We start from the raw sequence: 20,234 nt of genomic DNA on the forward strand, positions 1-20,234 counted from the left end.
AGGCTGGAGTGCAGTGGCGCGATCTCGGCTCACTGCAAGCTCCGCCTCCCGGGTTCACGCCATTCTCCTGCCTCAGCCTCCCGAGTAGCTGGGACTACAGGCGCCCACAACCGCGCCCGGCTAATTTTTTGTATTTTTAGTAGAGACGGGGTTTCACCATGGTCTCGATCTCCTGACCTTGTGATCCGCCCGCCTCGGCCTCCCAAAGTGCTGGGATTACAGGCGTGAGCCACCGCGCCCGGCGTGTGTACATTTTAACATATATACACACATATATTATTTAGTTAGTTAGTTAGTTAGTTTTTTTGAGACAGAGTCTCGCTCTGTAGCCCACGCTGGAGTGCAGTGGCATGATCTCGGCTCACTGCAACCTCTGCCTCCGGGGTCCCGGTTCAAGCAATTCTCCTGCCTCAGCCTCCCGAATAGCTGAGATTACAGGCATGCACCACCATGCCCAGCTAATATGTTTTTTTTTTTTTTTCTTGAGACGGAGTCTCGCTCTGTCGCCCAGGCTGGAGTGCAGTGGCGCGATCTCGACTCACTGCAATTTCCACCTCCTGGGTTCAAGCTATTCTCCTGCCTCAGCCTCCTGAGTAGCTGGGACTACAGGCGCCTGCCACCACGCCCGGCTAATTTTTTGAATTTTTAGCAGGGATGTGGTTTCACCGTGTTAGCCAGGATGGTCTCGATCTCCTAACCTCGTGCGACAGAGCGAGGTCACTTGGGCAACAGAGCGAGACTAAGTCTCAAAAAAAAAGAAAAAGAAAAAAAGAACAATATAAGCCAAATTCACTCAAAAGAAATAAAAACAAGATGACAAGTCAATGGCACTGAACACAGAAAATCAACAGAAGAACTCAATAGAACAATAGCTGTTTCTTCATAAAGATCAACAAAATTGGTAACTATCAAGCCAGGCTAACAAAGAAAAAAAGAAATCATACAAATCACTCTAAGATGAGTACAAAAGTAATGGCAGTTTTGCATTCTTAGAATTTGCTGTTTCATTCTGGAATACCCTCTTAAATAAATGTGGTTATGTGATTCATCATTCTAATGGGCATTTCTTGCCCTTTTTTTTTTTTTTTTTTTGCTAATGACTTATTACTTATTTATTTTAGACTATGGAAATGATGTCAGACCAAAAGCAAATTCAAGCGACTTTCTTATTCGAGTTCAAAATGGGTCCTAAAGCAGGGAAGACAACTCACAACATCAACGCATTTGGCCCAGGAACTGCTAATTAATGTACCTTGCAGTGGTTCAAGAAGTTTTGCAAAGGAGGCGAGAGCCTTGAAGATGAGGAGCGAAGTGGGCAGTCATCAAAAGTTGATAACGACCAATTGAGAACAACCACTGAATTCCATCCTCTCACAGCTACACGAGAAGTTGTCGAAGAACTGAATGTAGACCATTCTGTGGTCATCCGGCATTTGAAGCCAATTGGAAAGTTGAAAAATCTTGATAAGCGGGTGCCTCCTGAGTTGACCAAATATTTTAAAAAACATCCTTTTAGGGTGTCATCTTCTCTTATTCTATGAAACAACAATGAACCATTTCTTGATCAGATTGTGACATGCCACAAAAAGTGGATTTCATACAACAGCCAACTCAGTGGCTGGACTCAGAAGAAGCTCCAAACCACTTCCCGACGTCAAACTTGCACCAATAAAAGGTCATGGTCACTGTTTGGTGGTCAGCTGCCGGTCTTCTGATCCACTACAGTTTTTGAATCCTGGTGAAATTATTACATCTGAGATGTATACCAAGCTCATCAAAGAGATGCACAGAAAACTGCAGCACCTGGAGCCGGCACTGGTCAACAGGAAGGGCCCAGATCTCCACAACACCTGATCACATGTCATACAACCAGGGCTTCAAAAGTTGGATAAACTGGGCTATGAAGTTTTGCCTCATCTGCCATATTCATCTGACCTCTCGCCAACCAACTACCACTTCTTTAAGCATCTTGACAACTTTTTGCAGGGAAAACAAGTACACAACCAGCAGGATGCAGAAAATGCTTTCCAAGAGTTCATCCAACCCTGAAAACACAGAATAAACAAGTTTATTTCTCATTGGCAAAAATGTGTTCATTGTAATGGTTTCTTTTCTTTCTTTCTTTCTTTCTTTTTTTTTTTAGAGAGTCACACTCTGTCGCCCAGGCCAGAGTGTAAAGGTGCAATCTTGGCTCACCACAACCTCTGCCTCCTGGGTTCAAGAGATTCTCCTGCCTCAGCCTCTTGAGTAGCTGGGATTATAGACACATGCCACCACTCCCTGCTAATTTTTGTCTTCTTAGTAGAGACGGGATTTCACCATGTTGGTCAGGCTGGTCTCAAGCTCCTGACCTCCTGATCCGCCTGTCTCAGACACCCAAAGGGCTGGGATTACAGGCATCAGCCACTGTGCCCAGCCCATTGTAATGAGTTCTATTTTGCTTAATAAAGATGTGTTGCAGCCTAGTTATAGAAATTTAAAATTCATGGTCCAAAACTACAATTACTTTTGCACCAACCTAATAATTTAAGAATTAAAGAGGCCTTTATATTAGAGAACCCATGGATGATAAAATCATAAAGAATATTACAATCTCCATAACCCACATACTTGGTAACTTAGACCAACTGGATGAATTAAAAGACACAATCTATTAATACTAAAACACAGGAGAAATAGGTAATCTAAGTATATTGATATCTATTGATAAAATGGAATCAATACCTAATAATCTTACAGAAAACGTATATATTCCAAAAATCTGACATTCTCTCATGTTATTCTAACTGGTGGGATTCGGGGATTTCCATTTTGATAAGAACATAGGTGAGTCGCACACACTTAATTTTAGTGTTCATTGGTGAGGAAAGCCATGTCCACTATAGGATACTGCAGAGCGATGCATTATGGAGAATTTAGGCAAGATAATATGATTTTCAGAGTTAAAGGAAGACAACCTGATTTATGTACAGTAATTCCTCATAATATCATAGGGGATACCGTATATAAACATTGGGGTATTCCCAGCTACAATTCTTACTTGAGCCACATGGGAATTTCAGACATGGAGGCTTCCCAACTTTGGTGACTTTCAATAAATGTGGAAGTTAACTCACAACCTATTTTGTAGAGGCATAAAATTCAATGAGCACTCATTTAACCTTTTATTTTAAGTATTATTTTTGTAAACTTTGCATTTCCAATTAGGTGAAATTTTAAACCTGTTTCAGTTCTTATCCACTTTTTTTTTTTTTTTTTTTTTTTTTCCTGAGACGGAGTCTTGCCCTGTCACCCAGGCTGGAGTGCAGTGGCATGGTCTCGACTCACTGCAACCTCCGCCTCCCAGGTTCAAGTGATTCTCCTGCCTCAGCCTCCCAAGTAGCTGGGATTATAGGTGCCTGCCACCACGCCCAGCTAATTTTTGTATTTTTAGTAGAGATGTGGCTTTCCCATGTTAGTTAGGATGGTCTTGAACCCCTGACCTTGTGATCTGCCCACCTCAGCCTCCCAAAGTGCTCAGATTACAGGCCTGAGCCACCGCGCCCGGCCTCTCCACTCTTTTTAGGTGGAGGGGAGTAAGGGTTTCTTTAAGTTAGGAGGGACTCCCATGTACCGAACCCATTTGGGTAAATTTCTTCCTTCAGAGTTCTTCAAATCAGCATCACCATTGTTAAAGGCCTCCCACATGGTAATAATTGTGCTACAGGGTTTTACAAACATGAAGTTTATGTTTGGCTGAATTAACCTCCTTGCTGTGGCACAAGGGGGCCAAAGGTGTTTTCACCAGTTATGAAGCGGGATCACTGTGCAATGGCTACCAACTTTTCTGAGTACAATGAGGCCAAACATATTCATACGTAATTTCCATGAAGTGAATTTATTACTTACAAATAGCAAACAAAAGACAACAGAAGCCTAGGATTCAATATGAACCACTACCACAAGATCAGGAAGGCTACCTAGGGCAGATGGATGGAGTTTTGACTATAAATGCTTCACTTGCACTACAACAGAGGGACCCCAGAAAGCAGCCCACATTGGGTTTTCTCCCAGGATGTGGTTTGCTGGACACAAGCGTTAAAGGCAATTCAGTTTCGAGCAGGGCCTATAACAGAGCCTGGGCTGTTCTGACCAATGTCACTTGATTATCAGGATATTGCCTTCCCAGCATACCATACAGTTATCTTGAGAACTACCAGTAAGAAAGGGAGGAAAATGGCCCTGCACCCTTAAAACTGAAGGATCAGGATATTTGCTGTGACAGAGGCACAGACAGTAGCGACAGAGTGTTCTTGTGAGCCATCTACTAGTTCTCTTAACCAGAGCGTGGCACCTGACTGCTTTTCTCTTTCCTTTCAATGGAAACTATTTCAGAATATTTTGAACATTTTGAGTTTCTACATCTATAGAGTTGTGGCACACGATCACTGGCAGTGTAGACTCTCTGCATGGTTAAAGGAAAGAGTTCAGAAGCCCATCAAGCCACATTGGAGGAGACCACCTAATCCTCCAGAGAGTGTCACTCCATCTTCCTGGGGTTAGCTCCACATGCAGTAAGGCCATTATGTCTAAGGCCATCAAGACTTGCAGTCCGAAGATGAGACTTTTGACATGCTGATAAGCAGCAGTGATAAGAAAAGCCCACACACTGGCCAAGAATTTTTCAATGAAAGCAGCCGAGACGCTTCTTCATATGCTTCGGTAGGGGCTAATATCAAACTATTTCTTCCCATTTTCTTTACTCAGCAGTGCCTGAACCATGAGGCACCATAGATGTACACCTCATCAGGAGGCTGTATGGTACAGCAGCAAGGGGAGCAGCAGCACAAGAAACAAAAAAGGATACTACTTCTGCCTACATAATAACTATTGTCTTGGAGTGTATAATAATTAATAATGTTCACATGGCTGCCCTCAGCATACAGAGATGGTGACCAGAGCAGATGCAGGGACTACAGAGATACAGCTTGATTCTTGCTAATTAGGACTGAAGTGTTAGCTTATGTGCTGTGCTTTTGTGCATTCATAAGCCAGGGCCTCAAAGCTGCCTGCTCAGCACAAGCCAAAGGTCATGCTGGGGTGCAGTTAAACATTGAGGTCTAGGAGATGAGAGCATTTTAGTGTGGGAGAAGATGACAACACCTGAGGACCACAAAACACTGTGCAGACCAAAGGGACGGCCCATCATCAGCTCACAGTTTTGACCCAGGTGACTGCTGATGTGTTACGGAACAGTCAGCCGACAGCAGGTAGGTCAAGTTGAGCAGGTGTCCTGCATGAGGGCTGGTCCATTCCATTCGTGTTGCCAATTGTTTCAATAGCGTCTCATGCACCTCACTGGTGAGGAAGGAATTAGCACCCTACGTTTACTGGCACCGTTAAACACATAACATCTATTACTAAATAGATAAGTCAGACATCAGTTATTAATTACATAGAGGAGGAGGATGTAAGCTCCCACAGGCCCAAACAGGGATTAACTTGGGAGCAGAGAGTGGTATAGCTTTAAAAAAGTGAGGATGTCCCTTTTTTTTCCTTTTTTTTTTCTTTTTTTTTTTTTTTTTTTTTTTTTTTGACACAGAATCTCGCTCTATCACCCTGGCTGGAGTGCCGTGGTGTGATCTCGGCTCACTGCAAGCTCCGTCTCCCGGGTAAACTGTACGTACTTAGGAATTAATACCAACACATTATTAGAAAAAATAAATATCTTTACATCAAGAGTAGTTTTTCCTTTAATAAAAATAGGTGGAATGTGTATAATGGACAAGGGATAATCAAAATGTGCCAAATGAGTCTAGTAAGACAATCCCAAGAATTCACAATCATTATTCACTGGTCCATTAATCACAGGAGAATACATACAAATGAAACTTACCTGGCCGGGCGCGGTGGCTCGTGCCAGTAATCCCAGCACTTTGGGAGGCCGAGGTGGGCAAATCATGAGGTCAGGAGTTCAAGATCAACCTAGCCAACATGGTGAAACCCTGTCTCTACTAAAAATACAAAGAATTAGCTGGATGTAGTGGCGGGCGCCTGTAGTCCCAGCTACTCGGGAGGCTGAGGCAGGAGAATCGCTTAAACCCAGGGGGCGGAGGTTGCGGTGAGCCGAGATCGCACCACTACACTCCAGCCTGGGCAACAGAGTGAGACTCCATCTCAAAAAGAAACAATAATGAAATAAAAAAATTAAACTTACCTACGTATTGGAAAAACATCCAAATTCAACCATGAATCCAGCACATTATCAAATGAATAGACAAAAATTCCACCAACAAACTGAAGAAAACATCATTATCTATGAAATTCAAGTACTACTGCTTAAAGCACTTACAGAACCCTCTCCTCAAGGTTTCCCTGCAAAACAAGATGAAATGCATACTCAAGACTCTTTAAGAATGAGCTACTGATAAAAACAATATACTTGTAACTTGTGTAACACTTCATACATTTTTCTCAAGCACTGCACGATAATTAATTTGTATCAGGCTTTCCAAATTAAAAAAGCTTCACTTATAGAACTTCTTTCCAGTGGGAGTTTTCACATGACTTTTCAAGTAAATGTGAAAACTGAAAATATTCTTGCAGTTTCTAAACTGTTAGAGTTTTAATCTTGTGTACGTTCTTGTATTTACAAGGTCAGCCAGTGACAGTGGGCATTTTCATATGTCCTTGAGTAGGTATGAGAGAAATGAAACACTCAAATATTCTGGACATTCATAGGGTTTTTCTCAGGAATGAGCTGATTTCTTCAAATGGAACTAACACAACTGAAGGCCTTACCACAAATTTAAATTCAAAAGGCTTTTCTCCACTCTGAGCCCTCCCAAATCTTCACAAACAGGAAAATCTGAAGGCTTGACCACACTTCCTACATTCTTAAGGTTTCTCTACAGTGTGAACTCTTTCATGTTTATGAAGGAATGGGAAACAGTAAATGTTTTATCACATTTCTTACATTCAAGGGACTTTATTTATTTATTTTTGAGATGGAGTCTCACTCTGTCTCCAGGCTGGAGTGCAGTGGCACAATCTTGGCTCCCTGCAACCTCCGCCTCCTGGGTTCAAGTGATTCTCCTGCCTCAGCCTCCTAAGTAGCTGGGATTACAAGCATATGCTACCACACCCAGCTACTATTTGTATTTTTAGTAGAGACGAGGTTTCACCATGTTGGCCAGGATGGTCTCGATCTCCTGACCTCGTGATCCGCATGCACAGGACTTCCCCCTAACCCCCCGTGGCTTTTTATGTCCTTGAAAAAGAACTAAGACAACTGAAATGTGCCACTATGCCCAGCTAATTATTTTCTTTGTTTTTGTTTTGAGACGGAGTCTGCCTCTGTCGCCCAAGCTGGAGCACAGTGCTGCGATCTCGGCTCCCTGCAAGCTCCGCCTCCCGGGTTCACGTCATTCTCCTGCCTCAGCCTCCCAAGTAGCTGGCGTGAGCCACCGCACCTGGCATTATTTTATTTTTTGTAGAGACAGGGTTTCACCATGATGCCCAGGTTGTTTCACATTGTTTTAATCCAGGCTGGTTATGAACTCCTGGGCTCAAGCAATACATACACCTTGGCCTCCCAAAGTGCTGGGATTGTAGGCTGAATCACTACACCCAACCTCTATATCATGACTTCTTTCATGGTGAATAAGGTAACTGGAACGAGTGTAGGCTTTACCGCATCTCTTACATTCATAGGGTTTTTCTCCAGTATGAATTCTTTCGTGGAGGTGAAGGGAACTGAGGTGACTGAAGGCTTGGTCACATTGTTTACATTTATAGGGTTTCTCTCCAGTATGAGTACTTCTAGGGTTACAAAGGGAACTCAAACGACTAAAGCCTTTGCCACATTGTTTACATTCATAGGGTCTCTCTCCAGTATGAATGCTTCCATGGTCATGAAGGGAAGTGGAACAGCTGAAGGCTTTATCACACTTGGTACATCTTTCTCCAGTGTGAGTCCTTTCATGCGTCTTAAAAGAACAAGAAAATCTGAGTGTTTTCCCACATTCCTTACATTCATAGAGTTTCTCTCCAGTGTGAGTTCTTTCATGTATTAGACAAGAACCGGAAACAGTGAACGTTTTACCACATTGTTTATATTTATAGGGTTTTTCTCCTGTATGAGTTCTCTGATGTCTTTCAACTGAATTGAGAAAATGAAAAGCTTTCCCACATATCGTACATTTATAAGCTGGATTTCCACTGTGCATCATCATGTGTCTTCTAACACCCGGAACAGAAATGAAAAGTTTCCCACACTGTTCACATTTATATTGCTTCTCTCCATATGGTTTGTATCCTGAGTGAGCTAGGATGTGCCTATTAAGGAGGGAATGACGTACAAAGACTTTTCCACAAATACTGCATACACGTTGTTTTAATCCAGTAGAAATGTTCTCATTCAGATCAAGATTTGGAATGTGGCTGACAACTTGTCCATACTGACTACCTTCTTTGCTTTCACGCAGTCTCTGTACCATATGATTTCGGTAAAAAAAAAAAATTGACAAGCACATTACTATTGGTTGGTTTAATAACTTTCTACTTATTCATAGGTCTTCGACTTACACTGCTACCAATACCAGGGAAAATTGATTTTTGTGTTTTTTTGTTGTTGTTGTTTTTGTGCCACGACTGAATTACTTGAAAGTAAATGGGCTACTACTGAAAACACAGCTACCACCTGCATGATTATGACCAAAATGGTAACATTCATGTATGCAATTTTGTAGTACTATTTTCAAGTAAACTGTTTTCCAAACACTGACTGCTACACTGAAGTACGTTACATTTTCGGTGAAATTTTTCTAAAAAGAAATGAATTTCAAGTGACTCTTATTTGCTTTGATTGCTTGTTTTTAAGTTTATGACATGCTAAGATTCCTTCAGAGGACTTTATTTCCTCTTCTCAGTGCAAATTATCTTGTATCTTTCCCAGGTTTTTTGAAGTGATCTTCAATATTCTGGTCGTTCCGTCTGTTTCCTAAAATGCAGACCCACAAAATTATCATGAATTATTTCAAACTATAGAAACATTACTGCATTTCATGCTCATTGTACACAGTGCCCATGCCTGATTTATTCACCAAATCATTCCCTTGCCCCATTCCAAATCACAAATAGCACTGAAGATCGGGAAATACTTCTGTAATTACGTGAAATGTGTTGTCATTCTTACCTACAGAAGCCAGGTTCCTGCAGGTTTCCTGCATCACTTCTCTGTAGAGATTCTTCTGAGAAGAATCTAGCAAAGCCCATTCCTGCTGGGTAAAGTTCACAGCCACATCCTCAAAAGCCATGGAGTCCTAGAACATCCCACACATGTGGATAGAAGGATGAGTGAGACTGAGAGCACTGGAAATCTATACTCAATTCATAAGCTGTTTACATGATTCTAAAATTTCCAAGCATTTATTCTATGACTTGATTGTCACAACTCTTACTCTGTTCACACATTCTCCCTTCCACACAGCAGTACTAATGCTAGAATTGAACTATTCAAAACGGCAACAGCAAAGTAGAAACACCCATCTCATTAGAGAATCCAGGGAGTAAGATGTGCTGCCAGGAGTTACCTTTTAACTTCACTCTGTACATTTCTAGTATCTGTCATACTAAAGTCCTACCTGATGTGCATAAGCGAGTTAATATTATCAGTCCTGAGACTACTTATTCTTAAAAATGCCTGCCCACGAAGTTCAATCTTTGTTTGTATTAGGAACTTACATTTTGAAAGGGATTCCACCAACCCAAGTAATAAGAATGACTCACTGCATCTAAATGGCTTATGCAATATATTTGCCAAAACTTCTTCTTCTGAAGGCCTATTATTTTGTGTCACTGCAGTGGTGCTTAGGGAACCAGACACAAAAACACAGTCTGAACACTAAGTGTTCAATAAGTTTCCCTGGTAGACAATATTTTACATGTGCTGTCACTTGTTAACGGGGGAGGTGAGCCCATTCCATGTGATTACACCAAGAGAGAATAGGCTTATTAAATTTAATTGAGTAGCAAATAAAACAATAATTGATATTTAACAATACTAATACAAAAATGTTTCAAATTTCTATTGCACAATGTCAAGGCAGAAAAGAATAAAAGGAAATACGACACATGTTTTTTAAAATGACATGAATGTCACCACTTCCAGATACTATTCCTATGAAAACACATAAATTCCCAAATCAGGTGGTTTTAGGCAAGAAAAACTACTCTTTCATACATAGTAAAAATGACAACTCTCTAATGATTTTTAGTCATCTAAAAAAAGAGTGATGGCTTGTCTAACATACTTCTAAGATTTTCAAACAAAAATATTCAGGACAGCACAATATTAGCAGAGAGATGAGCAAGCAGACCAAGGGGAAAAAAAAGTGTTAATGACCCAGCATTTATATGGAAAGTTGAGGAATGATAGAGTAGGCACTGTAGAATAGAAAAAGAAATCACATGCACTTTAAAATATGAGGCAAACCAGGTTGGCATCTACTTGGGAAAATGCATTGCATTCTTCTCTATTCCATGAACAATAATCAACTTATTATATATTCAAATATGAAAAATAAAACCAGAACACTTTCAGAAGTCACAGGAAGATTTCTTTTTTACGAAGGATTAGTCAGAATTTTTTTTATGTAAGAAAAAAGTGTTAAAGGAACAGACAAACTCAAACATATTAAAATTTAGAGAATAAAAAGAAAATAGAGTGGGCCGGGCATGGTGGCTCACACCTGTAACCCCAGCACCTTGAGAGGCTGAGGCGGGCGATCACTTGAGGTCAGGAGGTTGAGACCAGCCTGCCCAACATGGCAAAACCCTGTCTTTTTGTTGTTTGTTTGTTTGTTTTTTGAGATGGAGTCTCACATTGTCCCTTGGGCTGGGGTGCAGAGGTAAGATCTTGGCTCACTGCAACCTCAACCTCCTGGGCTCAAGCAATTTTCTTGCCTCAGCCTCCTGAGCAGCTGGGATTACAGGTGCCTGCCACCACGCTCAGCTAATTTTTTTGTATTTTTAGTAGAGACAGAGTTTCACCATGTGGGCCAGGCTGCTCTGGAACTCCTGACCTCGTGATTCGCCCACTTTGGCCTCCCAAAGGGCTGGGATTACAGGCATGAGCTACCGCGCCAGGCCTAAAACCCCGTGTTTACTAAAAATACGAAAATTAGCTGGGTGTGGTGGTGGGTGCCTATAATCCTAGTTACTCCGGAGGCTGACACAGGAGAATCACTTGAACCCGGGAGGCAGAGGTTGCAGTAAGCAGGGACGGCGCCACTGCACTCCAGCTGGGCTACAGAGCAAGACTGCGTCTCCTAAAAACAAACAACAACAACAAAAAAAAAACACTCAGATATCCAGATAAGAGGATACAGATGTGTCCACTGTCATTAATTCTTCACCATACTACAAGAGGGGAACTGACATTTTGGTGAATCTTTGTAAATCATCGATTTATCTGTCACACTTTTATTTCACCGGTAGCATTTACAAAGCTAAGTCCTACAATTCCATTTGAAATTACCCTTAAAAAGAACAGACCTTTAAAACTTACTACACTCACTCTAGGGAAGAAATAAATACGAATTTTTAACAAATGAAATACATCATTTTACCTTGCCTCTTTAGAAATAGTATTTTTATCTTTCAAGTTGTACTGACAAAATGTATCTTACAGTCCGTGAAAACCTGAAACACAAATAAGCGGACAAGCCTTTTCAAGGTAACAAACTCAAGGATAGGCAGTGCTGACTCCAACACAGACCTTTCTAAGTGTCACGGCAGGCCATTCTATCCCTCCGGACACCCATCCTGTTCAGTAAAGCACTCAGTGACCACCTAGGAGGCACTGGCACTGCTCTTTGTCCTCCTGTGGGCCTTAAGTGCATTTTAATATTCAGGTTCTTGCACATCCTCTCTGGGGTGGGTTTTCCTTGTCCTTTGGGACAGTTTTTCTCTCTTCACAAGTCTGAGACAAACTAGAGAGCAGAAATCATTTCTGCCTTTTCCTCTCAATATCAGCATCCAATTGACAAACCATCAATGTGTCTCCGAGGAATAAAAACTCGGGCTGGAGGAATAATTTTAATGACCTTTCATGACATTACATTGTATTGTCCATTAATGTTAATGTCCTAAAATTTTAATGACCCTAAGGGGTCACCATTTTAGATGAAACTATACCAGGAGATTCCTCTAAGGCCAAGAGCATCCAGCTGCTCCCCTGAGAGACTCTACCCCCTACCTCAGGCTGTCCTTGGGGATGAGGTGACCCCGGGGCTGATACTCACTAGACCCTCCAATAGACATGGCCACTGTGGGTATCCTGGGTCATCACCAGACAGTTCTAAAATGCCAGGACTAGGAAAAGACAGGAGGGTGGCTGAGGACACAACACCCTGTAAAGTTTTCATAGGGGGACCTCAACCTAAAGACACTTTGGTAACATGTACACTTAGGAAAGATGAAAAGAAGAGAGACACAAAGATTTTTTTACAGTAGCGTGTCAGATTATTTATTCTCTACTTTCCTCTCATGTAAAATGTTTGGAAACAGAAAAATATTTTGGCCAAGGTGGCTCATGCCTGTAATCCCAGTGCTTTAGGAGGCCGAGGTGGGCGATCAATTAAGGTCAGGAGTTCGAAACCAACCTAGCCAACATGGGGAGACCTGTATCTACTAAACATACAAAAATTAGCTGAACGTGGTGGTGACGCCTAGAAGCCCAGCTACTTGGGAGACTGAGGCAGGAGAATCGCTTGAACCCGGGAGTCAGAGGTTGCAGTGAGCTGAGACTGTACCACGGCACTCCAGCCTGGCGACAGGGCGAGACTCCGTCTCAAAAAAAAAGAAAAGAAAGAAAGAAAAAAATATATGTACATGTATATGTGTGTATATATATGCATATATGTATATATATGTATACATGTATATATGTGTGTATATATATGTATGGTTTGCTTCCTCATTAACCTTATCAAAGCCTCTCATTTACGCCCCTCCTGTGGACCCCAAACCATAAACCATGACTGCGGTACCCGGTTTATGAATCGCTGTTTGCTCAAACACACCGTTTAAGGTTTTAACAAAGCCTCAGGTTAATTTTAGGGGGAGAAAGGTGGGACTGGAAGCTCCATGAACCACAGCTCCTCCCACGCTGGAACTCGCTCACCGTCAGGGCTCTCCCGGATCACCCTCTCGTGGTCACCGCACTACCTGGGTGGGGGAGGCGCGGGCTTCCCTAGAGGGTTCCCGCCGGCGGAAGTGGCGCCCACAGGTACAGACAGGACGCAGGGGTCCCGCTGCCCGCGCCGCCCGGCCTTGCGCAGAAGGGGACTGAGGCCCGGCTGCGCCGCGGCGACTCGGTCCGCAGGTTCCGCAGCCGATGGCTGGTTCCAGCAGGTTTCACCCAGCCCTCTTCCCCACTTCGGGAAGCCAGGCGCAGTCCACTCACCATTCCTCGGCTTCCCGGGTGTCCCGGCGTCAGCTAGGGATGTCCCAACACCCGCAGGTCACAGGGTGGCAGAGGCTGCTGCAGAGCCACCCGGGCCTCCCAGAGCCAAGAAGTAGCAGCGGAGACTCACAGAAAGACCCTACTGTGGCGAAGGCGAGACAAAGCGCCCGCCAGCCAGATCCCGGAAGCCGCTCTCTCCTTTCCGGCGGCGCGCCTTATTGAACGGCCCCCACCCCAGCGCCCCTGATTGTATGGGGCTTCAGGCCCCGCCCCCTCAGGCCCAGAGTGACAGGAGATTGCGATCTCACGTGAGGCTGGATGAGGCCAGAATGACCGTTTCGGCCTAGCGGTTTGTAGGGGGTGCGTCCTTCCTGCGCTGGGATCTGACCACGCAAGGAGGACATTCGCATTTAACCTTGTATACAAGGTTATAGCTATTTGTGCATAATATAGATATAAAATTGCAAGCAATATAATAACAATTCTGTAACTGCCCAGTGGGTTCACCTTGCCCGCTACCTAGACAGAGCCGGTTTCTCAAGACGGGGGGGAATAGCAATAGAGAAGGAGTAATTCACGCAGAGTCGGCTGTGCGGGAGACAGGAGATTTGATTTTAGTTTTATCTTATCTTATCTTATTTATTTTATTTTATTTTATTTTATTTTATTTTATTTTATTTTATTTTATTTTATTTTATTTTTATGAAACAGAGTCTTGCTCTGTCGCCCAGGCTGGAGTGCAACCTCGGAGTTTTATGATTATTCAAATCTGTCTCCTTGAGCATTTGGGGATAAGAGTATTTAGAAAGTTTATTTTGCCAGGGTTCAGGATGCTTGTGCGTGACACAGCCTCAGGATGTCCTGATGACAGTTGCCCAAGGTGTTCAGAGCACAGCTTGGTTTTGTTGGAGATAAATGCTCGGTGCCCCAAGGTGAAACCAGCACTCAAGTAAAAGTTTTATCAGCAACGCAATTTACCTCTGCGGAAGCGTGCTGCTGCTCGCATCAATCACAATCTCAAGAGCACACAAAACAAAGGAAAGCCAGGGTTTTTATTCCTGACGCAATCCCTACCTCTGGCATGGGCTGGGGCCAGACCTCAAGATCTAAACTGACCCAGTTGGCTATTTGTGAATATTTTCCCAAATAAGGAAGGGGGAAGGGGGTTGTGAGTTACAACGGTGGGACGTGTGGTTTCGAAGGGAGAAATGGGTGCAGAGCAGGTAACCAAGGGAACAGATGTGAGTGATTGATTAGAACTGACGGGGAAGGTTCAGTAACTAGGGCAAGGAGGCATGGAGAGCAAGAAAGTTGGGTTCGACAACAAAACACAAGAACGTTAACATGCCAAACCTTGGAAGAGAAACTGACTGTATCTGACAGTTTTATACATTTTAGGGAGACAGGAGACATCAATCAACATATGTAAGATGAACACTGGTTTGATGCGGTACAACCAGAAGCAAAAGTGGGTCAACTCGAAGCCAGAAGGGGGCTTCCAGGTCACAGGTAGGTGAGAGACGAAAGGTTGCATTCTTCTAAGTTTCTGATGAGCCTTTCCAAAGGAGGCAGTAAGATATGCATTCTTCTTATCGAGCAGCAGATGACTTTGAATAGAATGGGAGGCAAGTTTGCCCTAAACAGTTCCCAGACTGGCTTTTCCCTTTATCTTAGTGATTTGGGGGACCCAAAATATTTTCCTTTCCAATTTCCCCCTTTTGTTTTAACACTATTTTGGAGAAAGCATTTTAGAAGAAAATCAGTCTCTGGTGCCAGGTTTTGTCTGATTTCTCATGGAGTAGCTGGGATTATAGGCTCGCGACACCACATCTAGCTTTTTTTTTTTTTTCAGTAGAAACGGGGGTCTCCCTCGGTTGCCCAGGCTGGTCTCTGGTGCCCAATGCAGGACTCCCCATAATCTCTACAAATAATCCAGTGAAGGAACACCAGAGCGTGGAAAGCTGAGGACGACCGACAAAGGACTCCCGAGTAGGTTTTCACTTCAAGCTCTAGGGTAAGGAGGGCGCTCGGAGAATTCCAGGGAAACCTCAGGAAAATATGGGTCAGGCAGAGAGTAAGTTCACTAATTACTTAAGCCTTGTACTGCAGTTACTGCGCCGCGGAGGGGTAATTGTGAGTACCCAAAATCTCACATCTTTGTTCCGTCTGGTAGACAAGTATTCTCCTTGGTTCCCGGAATATGGAACCATGAATGTAGAAGATTGGGACAAGGTCGGATCAGACTTAAAACCAGCACAAGAGGGCCACAATATTCCCCTCTCTGCTTGGTCTGTGTGATCGGCAATTAAAACAGCACTGGAGCCCTTCCACACTGAGGAGGAGGAGGAGGAGTTTCAGGATGACATAGGAAAGTTGAATAATCAGGAGTCTAATTATCAGCAAAGTGAACCATGACAGTCTAGTTTAAAAAAGGGCGAGAAACGAGAAGGTATGTAAGCTAATCTCCAAAAACGTAGAAAAGAAACAGTGCCACCTACTGCGCCTTTAGGGGAAGGTCTGGAATGGCCATCTCCATGCCAGACTTAGGAATTTTTGGAAGGGGAGCCTGAGATGCGCCTTGCAGCTCCCATTGTTGCAGACCCCGCCAGTAACTATGGCGAAAGGAAGCTTCAGGCTTGTCCAACAGCCAATTACCATAAGTGAATGATCCAGGCTTGCCCACCTGCTAACTATGTAGAGGAGTGCTGTGAGCCGGTCCAAATACAAATTATGGCACAGGGACAATCCAGGCATCCATTTGCCAGGCACAAGAAATTGGGGATTTGAATGCTTGGCAGTTTCTGGTTGTTATTTCGCCAGCTGAGGAGGCTAGAGAACTTGCTCAAGCATGCTGGAAGCCATTTCCTTTTAAAATATTAAAAGACTTAAAGCAAACAATTGGACAATATGGGCCAAATTCTCCTTCCGTTCATTCCTTGTTACAACGTGTGGCTTATAACAGACGTTGAATACGTATGGATTGGGAGGCATTAGCCCGATCCACCCTGTCCCCCTGTGAATTTCTCCAATTGAAAACCTGGTGGACAGATGAAGCAATAAATCAGGCACGCAGAAATGCTCAAGACCAACGTCCCGTTAATATCACATCTGATCAATTGCTCGGAATCGGACAGGCATGGAGTACTCTAAATCAACAGATGGTAATGGGTGATAAGGCTGTTGATCAGCTCAGAACTACATGCCTAAGAGCCTGGGAAAAAATTCACGACGCTGGTTCTGCTTATCCTTCTTTTAACACAGTTCAACAGGGTCCAAGGGAGCCTTTTCCAGATTCTATCACTCCTTTGCTGGATGCGGCTCAAAAGGCTATTTCCGATTCTCATGCCAAGAAAGTGATCGTTCAGGTGCTTGCTCATGAAAATGTTAATACAGAATGTCAGGCAGCAATTAGACCTATTAAGGGATTGGCAGATCTAAATGAGGAAAAAACTTTAAGTGAATACACTAAAGTCTATGATGGCATTGGGGGCACTTATATAAGGCCAGCATCCTTATATAAGGCCAGGGGGAGAGAGGGGGATCCTATTACTCCCTATATCGTGGGGGGTGCCTCACCCCCCTGCGATGAGGATCGTAACAGCGAGGGGGAGAGAGGGGGTTGCTATTACTCACCATTACGATGTGGATCGTAATCATTACTCCCCCTGCAATGTGTGTCCATTACTAACAATCTCCTTTGTTCAGGATATTAGGAACAATTTCACAAGTTTTGTGTACACAGCCTGCGATAGGAGAAGAATACCATCCTTCTCCTATCTCACCTCCGGATATTAGGAACCATACCACACAATGGGTGTACACTTTTTGGGAGATTTGGGGTAATGTCCTCCTGTGTTTCCCTGAATATTTGGAGACATATCACAGGGCGGCTGTACACTGACTACTCTCTTGGCAGGAACATCATACTTTACCAACTGGAAATTAGGAGCAATATCACAGACTGGATGTCAAGCCACTGTCATATTGGAAGTAATATCATGCTCTCCCCCACAAGTTATGAGGAACAATAACACGGGGGGTGTGTACCTTCTCCGGTAGTGGAAGTAGTATCATCATCTCTTCCTTTAGATGACAGTGTAGCAGGACAAGCCACAGACAAAACTCCTCAGACACCGGATTAAAGAAGGAAGAGGTTTTTTATTCGGCCGGGAGCGTCAGCAGACTCGCGTCTTAAGAACCGAGCTCCCAGAAGAAGAAATACGTGGCCTTTTTGGGTCATGATAAATCAAGCATGCGTGGAAAACGTGACGAGGGACTACATGCATCAGCTAACAGAACAAAAAGTTTTACAGTGCTTTCTCATACAATGTCTGGAATTTACAGGTAACACTAGTAGTTTTGGTCAGGGGTTGATATTATCATTATTATTTTAACCATCAGGGCCAGGTGGTGCTACCAAGGTCGTCTAGCTATTTATCTTATTTCTGTTTCTTTCCAACTTTTTGCTTTCTCTCTCTTCTCCTGTCTTATAAACTAGGGAAAAGGGGAGAGGGGAAAAGCTGGGAAAGACAGCAGGAGAAGTGGTGGTCTCATTCTATATTTCCCCCCTTTGAGAATTTTCACTTTTTCAGTGGGAGTTCTCACTCTCATCTTCACTTTCTGAGTCTCTCTGCGAGATAGAGCCATAGTGATTCATATAATACACATGTGCTGAAGTTTTCTGATAAACCAAAGTAACAACAAAATTTTTATTATTTGAAAAAGCAAGGGTAATACACAGGGGAGCAGCAAGCAAGTTCCTATTACTAGCGATACACCTACAACGAGGGTTTTAAATCCTCCTATATCTGGAAACCATTTTCCAAATAAAGACTCAGGATCAAACTCATGCCAAACCTGTACGGGCACATGTGCCAACTTTGTCATGTCCCTGACTATGTTTTCAACCACCTGTCCTTGATCATCTATTTGTAGGCAGCAATTGGTTAAGTTAAATTTTCCACAGACTCCTCCTTCAGCTGCCAGCAAGTAGTCCAAGGCCAGTCTATTCTGATAGATAGCATTTCTCATTTGGGTTTTCTGCCGAGCTAAAGCAGTCAAAGCTCTGCCAGTTTCATTAGTAATTATTTCTAAGACAGCCTGCAACCGTATGATCCGACTGAGCATGGAAATGGGGGTCCAGTATCCCCATGAGCCATCTTGTGCCCATGTGGCCAGCCCATAATACTGTATGATCCTTTCAGGAGGCCACTCATTATCTTTCCAGTTTCCTATAACTATGCCTCTCTTTTCTTAGGAGGCATAGACAGGGAAACCTAGGAGCTCACCCGTTTTTACAGGTAATAAGAAAAAGGACGGTTTAGTAGTGCCAATAACACAACTACCTATGCATTTATTATGTAACCGAATATAGGCTCTGTGCCCACATATCCAGTATAGTCTAGCAGGAGCCTTCCAGTCCTGATAAGATTCTGTATGAGCCCAGGCAGTTTTTAATGTAGAAAATTTACTGAATGGGTTCTTTTCAGTGTGATTTAGGCCCCACCAACTAATTGTTTTTGTTGTGCTGTTGTGCAACTTCCGTCCTATACAATTAAGCTTTCCTACAGGGATGGTGAAGTCTTTTCCTTCTCTAGCTATACAGTATTGTCCAATAATTGAGGTTTTTAAGACCCAGAAGCTGCTAGCTTGGGCCTTCTGAACTGGAATTATACCAGGAGCTGGATCAGTGGGCACCAACTCTCGGGCTTCCCAAGGCCATCGGTCTCCGATAGTGGTTCCCCCGCATACATAACAAGAAGTAACATTAAGGGAATGAGCTACATTTTCTGCTAATTGGAGAAACAAATTTTTTGTCTTTTTCAGAAGTTCTGGTGCTGGCAGATTCAGCTCCTCATAAAAGGTTTGAAACACTGGTTTGGGAGAGCGCCTGTAGACCTCCCCTCGGACTAAAATGGCAACGTGGGGGTTTAACCCTGTCCCATCGATCCCCAGGGTTACACGTTCTCCCTTTTTCCAATGGGGGTCTAGGGGATTGGTGATTATTAGTTCCAGTGGGTTACAGTGACCAGCAGCACAGGAGGGGCTGGCTTCCCCCTTCTGAAGATGAACCGGGTCCTTTTTGTTCTTTTTTCAAGTAGCCCAAATAACACATGGCCAAAAGGCACAATTTTCACAAACCCCTGACTCAAGACAAACATATTTATTTTCTACTCTGTAGCTCCTTTCCCAGTTAAGAGAATGACATCCTGTTCCTAGCTTGTTACTATTAATGGCTGCACAAGCATCAAATCTTAAAATTACTTGTTTGGGGATTCCTTTTCCTTCTGTTCTAGTTGTTATTTTACTTGTATCACTTAGGTAAAGGCCAGTTCTTAATCTTATTTCAAAAACGGTGGTTGCAGGGGACTCAGATGGGTTATAACACACATCAGATTGGTCATTTCCCGGGCTACATACCTTGTACTGAGTGGCATTATACAAACAAGTTTCTTTCAACATTCCCATACATTCATAAGAACTATAGAACAGAAAGATTGTTTTAATTTGTTGTCCTACCTCAGTGACCTGATGAATACACTGGGAACAGTCACCAGTTTGAGTAAGGCCAATTGAAGTCCTTACTGTATAAGTCCAAAATTTAAGAAAAATGAATCCCACGATGAGATTCCTCATGTTTCGGCCGTGCGTGGACCAGTCAGCTTCCGGGTGTGACTGGAGCAGGGCTTGTTGTCTTCTTCAGGATCTCTCTGCAAGGGTTGTCCGGGCTTGGTCTTGCCTCCCAGGTTTCAGGCGCTGCAGGTTTTACAGGGCTGTGGTGGATCCA

The 20,234-nt window shown here is 43.3% G+C and overlaps 1 protein-coding gene across 3 annotated transcripts in view; it reads right to left on the bottom strand.

The window, feature by feature from the left end:
• The window catches only part of LOC105471031 (zinc finger protein 669-like), a 64,293-nt gene extending 44,083 nt beyond the window's left edge, over nucleotides 1–20,210 (bottom strand). For 2 of the 3 annotated variants that reach the window (XR_011618756.1, XR_011618755.1), the window contains exons 1-3: nucleotides 13,448–13,687; nucleotides 9,176–9,302; nucleotides 1,253–2,045 (exon numbers count right to left, since the gene is read on the bottom strand). Coding sequence is in view for 1 of the 3 variants with exons in the window: in XM_071089660.1 (XP_070945761.1) it covers nucleotides 7,548–8,490; nucleotides 8,926–8,980; nucleotides 9,176–9,302; nucleotides 19,967–20,083 (1,242 nt within the window). In the remaining 2 variants the exon portion in view is untranslated. Of the gene's footprint in view, nucleotides 1–1,252; nucleotides 2,046–5,714; nucleotides 8,491–8,925; nucleotides 8,981–9,175; nucleotides 9,303–13,447; nucleotides 13,688–19,966 lie in introns of those variants that run through there. The other variant, XM_071089660.1, reaches the window with a different exon arrangement.
• Between the last annotated feature and the right edge of the window lie 24 nt (nucleotides 20,211–20,234).

Source organism: Macaca nemestrina (assembly GCF_043159975.1).
Source record: "Macaca nemestrina isolate mMacNem1 chromosome 14 unlocalized genomic scaffold, mMacNem.hap1 SUPER_14_unloc_3, whole genome shotgun sequence".
Lineage (NCBI taxonomy): Eukaryota > Metazoa > Chordata > Mammalia > Primates > Cercopithecidae > Macaca > Macaca nemestrina.